The sequence below is a fragment of the Nicotiana tabacum genome, chromosome 20 (genome assembly GCF_000715075.1).
Source record: "Nicotiana tabacum cultivar K326 chromosome 20, ASM71507v2, whole genome shotgun sequence".
Taxonomy (NCBI): domain Eukaryota; kingdom Viridiplantae; phylum Streptophyta; class Magnoliopsida; order Solanales; family Solanaceae; genus Nicotiana; species Nicotiana tabacum.
Window position 1 is genome coordinate 168,087,431 of NC_134099.1, and position 3,816 is coordinate 168,091,246.

Consider the following 3,816-nt stretch of genomic DNA (forward strand, 5'->3'; position numbering starts at 1 on the left):
GAAAGATCCCACTTTGTAGTCTCTTAGTAAGTATTTGTAATAAATGTCGTTTTAACCCAAAAAAAACTATCTGAAATTAGCTAATAAAGTTATGTTTCTATTTTTGTTTGCAACAGAAAAGTAGTTAACTATTTCTATAGCATGTAAAAGATCACTCAACTAGACAAACTTTTGATGGCCAAATACTTATTTTACCCTCTAAATTACTAATATTTATTTTGTAATATTTTTTAATATTGTATTTTTTCTCTTTTTACCCTATATATAGAGAATATATAAATCTTATTTATAAAGTAAAAAAGTAAAAAATAGTTTCCAGGCATAAATAATGTTGGAACAAAATAATAAAGTGAAGTTAATATATATAAAGTACCTCTATTTTAAATAATTTCTTTTTGTATTACATGCATGGAATCTATCCTTTAAATGCTTTTATTCTCTTTCATTCTCATTGTGTAAATAGATTTTTGAATTTTTTTTGTTATTGTAAAATTTATTGATACAAATAAATTATTCTAATTAAATTTCTCAATTATTTTGTTCATCAATTTCAGGTGCTTATACTCTTATTTTAAAATTCAACCATAATTGTTAATATAAGATTTATGTAAGTTTAAAAATTTAACTCATCGTACATGGGCAGTACGCACACGTTAAACTAGTTAGATAATAGTTTAAATAGAGGGGAGATGAGATTGGATTAGTTTCAATAGCATTTGTCAGATTGGGCTAAATTTGCCATAATATCAGCAGCTCAATTATAATTTATCCGGTACAAAATTCGAACACCTAATTAATCCCAAAAATATTCTCCTATACTTTGCAGTATGAGACTATCTCTTCTTTTTTTTTAAATTGCTGAGTAGTCGTAACTAAAAATACATGAAAGAAAAATACATTAGCTTAATATAAGCGCACTTCTTATTCTTCGAGCAGATCCACTAATTTCTACTTGATTTTAGCAAAATCAACAGTGTCTTTCCCATCATGAGCTTTCCTAAAGAAATGCTTGACATAATCTGAGTAAAGAACTTGTTTGTAAATTGGTTCCTCTCCATTCTCTAGCACTTCTGCCAAAGGACCAATTACATCACTAGGCTTAGGGTTCACAAAAATTGGCACAGAAATCCTATTATTACTGCCATTAGCCATAACTCGATGCTCAATACTCTTGTATCGTCCATTGCTCATTATTTGAAGAGCATCGCCAATGTTAATTACCAGAGCTCCATCGATTGGTGGGACGTGAACCCAAGTTTCACTGTCCAGTTTTTTCACGTAAAGCCCTCCTATATTATCCTGAAGAAGAATTGTTAATGTTGAAACATCAGAGTGACGACCTACTCCAACGGTTAATTCGGGATTAGGGCATTTTGGATAGTAGTTAACGTTAATCCTCTTTGAACCCATTAGAAGTGATTCTTTAGTTTCGTCTATTTCTTTTACGTTTAGTCCTTTCATAAGTGCCTCCAACAGCTTCTTGATCACAATTTCAGAATTTCTCAAGAAGTCCAAAGCTTCCTCCCTGAAAAAAAAAATGAAGAAGATTAGAACTTATTCCGTTTTAATTTAAACAAGGTAGTTTGACTCGGCACGAAATTTAACAAAAATCTTTTGAAATTTATGGTCTTAAAAAATTTAAAGAATAAAAACTTTGTGGGGCCACGATATTTTTGTGGGGTAAAATGGATAAATAAAAAATTTAAAGTTCAACTATTTTCAATTATAAAAATATGTTATTTTTTTTAGACATACTAATTAAAAAAAGTATGTCAACTAAATTGAATTTAGAGAAGTATCAGATATAAAGAATAAAAAAAATCATGTACTATTATATTTTATGACTGAAGTAAAATTTAGAAACTTTAAATATTTATTGATATCTTAAGTGTTATCAAAAGTAAGACGGTTATAAATACATAAATAAATAAAGTAAGACACAAAAGTATTTCCCTGTTGATAATTGTGGAAGCAGCAGGAAAAAGTGTCTACAACGTACTTGACCCTAACTTTAATTATTACATACGACAATAACACCTCGATAATTCAGTCACCACTCATGAAATAGACTTGAGCAAGTCTGCTTCAAATTTCAATACAGCACTCAGAAGTTTTAAGTTTTATATCATATGATGTAAATAATATTTACAGTTCACTTTTGAGGTAATTATAAGCAAATTTTGTAGGATAACTATTAGTCTATTTAGTAGTAATAATTGACGGTGCTAAGAATTTTTTCTAAAAGTATTCAAATTTGATTGAAGTGGAAAAAATTTCAGAGAAAAATTATGTTTAATATATGTTATATACCTCTAAAACGTATAATATTTTAGCTAAATACACAGTGTTATTTTTCGACGAAAGATAGTCAATTGACCACCCTTATGACCATGTGGTTTCGCCACTAATAATTGATAACCTGATATAAATGATAATTAACATGCTATCATAAATAAACTGATAACGTAAAAATTATTTAAGTTCGTTTTCTTCTTAAGTATTTATTTTTGGCTAAATTTAGGAGAAATTAAGGAAATGTTGAATGTTGCAAACCTGAGAGCAGAAGGCCAAAGAGCAGCAGCTTCTTCATCTGAAACATAAAAAAGGCTCAAATAATCTTTCCACTCCAAAGCCTTTTCTGCTTTTGGAGTAAAACTAGTTCCATATCTCACGTTGTTAGTGGATGAATTTTCCTTTGAATGCTTATTTTTCTCCTCTGCTGGTTGTCTGAAAAATCTATAAGTCGCTTCCTTAACAGACTCAAGAACATCAAGGGAAATATCATGATTTATAATTTGAAAAAAACCCCATTTCTCAGCTGCATTACAAATTTTTTCACCAATTAATTTTGTGTCATTATCCCAATTGGACATGTCAATGACTGGAATTTGATCATCAAGAATTACAGTGGTAGGAGTAATTCGTTCTTCGAGTGGCTGAATATATTGCTTAGGTAATGTTTGAAGTCCCATTTCTGAAAGACCTTTTACTCCATGCCCTTCATTTACTACAAAGTCTGTGATGTTTGAAAGAACTGAGACTGTAGTAGGCATTTTTTGTGTTAGTAAAAGGAATAATAAGAGAGAAAAAATAGGTTTTATGAAAAATGAATTGAATGAGGAAAACTTTGATGATCTATTGATTCTGAGTTAGTGCAGTATTTATAGGCAATTGGCATGCCATGAAAGTCTCAATGATTAAGGTTCTAAATTTTTAGTTAACTGTGGAGAAATAAATGATGTGATTGGTGCATGCACATTTTCTTTTTCTGTATGCTGTATTAGGGTTAATAGTTGCATTCACTTTTCTTTGTTCAGTAGTTACTTGTCCGTTTAAGTACGTAAACGAGGAACACGTTAGATTTAATTCCTTTGAAATTTCAACCTTTGATTTAGGTTGAATTTTAAGGTAAAATCCCGAATTATATTAGGTTACAAAAATTTAAGATAATTACATTAAAATTTTTGTGACCATAAATACGTCTTTTATTCGTTTATAGCAACGATAGCGAAACAAGTATCGACCAGAACTTTAATTCTAATTATAACCATAAGAAAATAAAGATCCTATTTTCTATGAAAGAAATGAAGAAACAAACATTTAGATTCAATAATACTAATAAAAAGAAATATATTTATATCAAGAGCTTTTCCTTATTTTGTTCTAACTCAGATATTAGCATGTATCCAGATGTTGATCTCCTTGTCTAGGCTATTGTGGTTCTTATTTCAATACAAATATTAAGTTCAAATTAATATATGAATATTTGGTTGACCTAAAGAGACCAAAGCAAAAGTAATAAAAAGAAGATCTTTT

The 3,816-nt window shown here is 29.1% G+C and overlaps 1 protein-coding gene across 1 annotated transcript; it reads right to left on the reverse strand.

Annotated features, from left to right (window-relative positions):
* Positions 1 to 793: 793 nt before the first annotated feature.
* LOC107796566 (feruloyl CoA ortho-hydroxylase F6H1-3) lies at positions 794 to 3,141 on the reverse strand. Its single transcript, XM_016619361.2, has 2 exons — positions 2,554 to 3,141; positions 794 to 1,525 (listed from the first exon to the last, which is right to left on the reverse strand). The coding sequence occupies exons 1-2, from the start codon at positions 3,051 to 3,053 to the stop codon at positions 949 to 951; spliced, it is 1,077 nt and encodes a 358-aa protein (XP_016474847.1). The 5' UTR covers positions 3,054 to 3,141; the 3' UTR covers positions 794 to 948.
* Between the last annotated feature and the right edge of the window lie 675 nt (positions 3,142 to 3,816).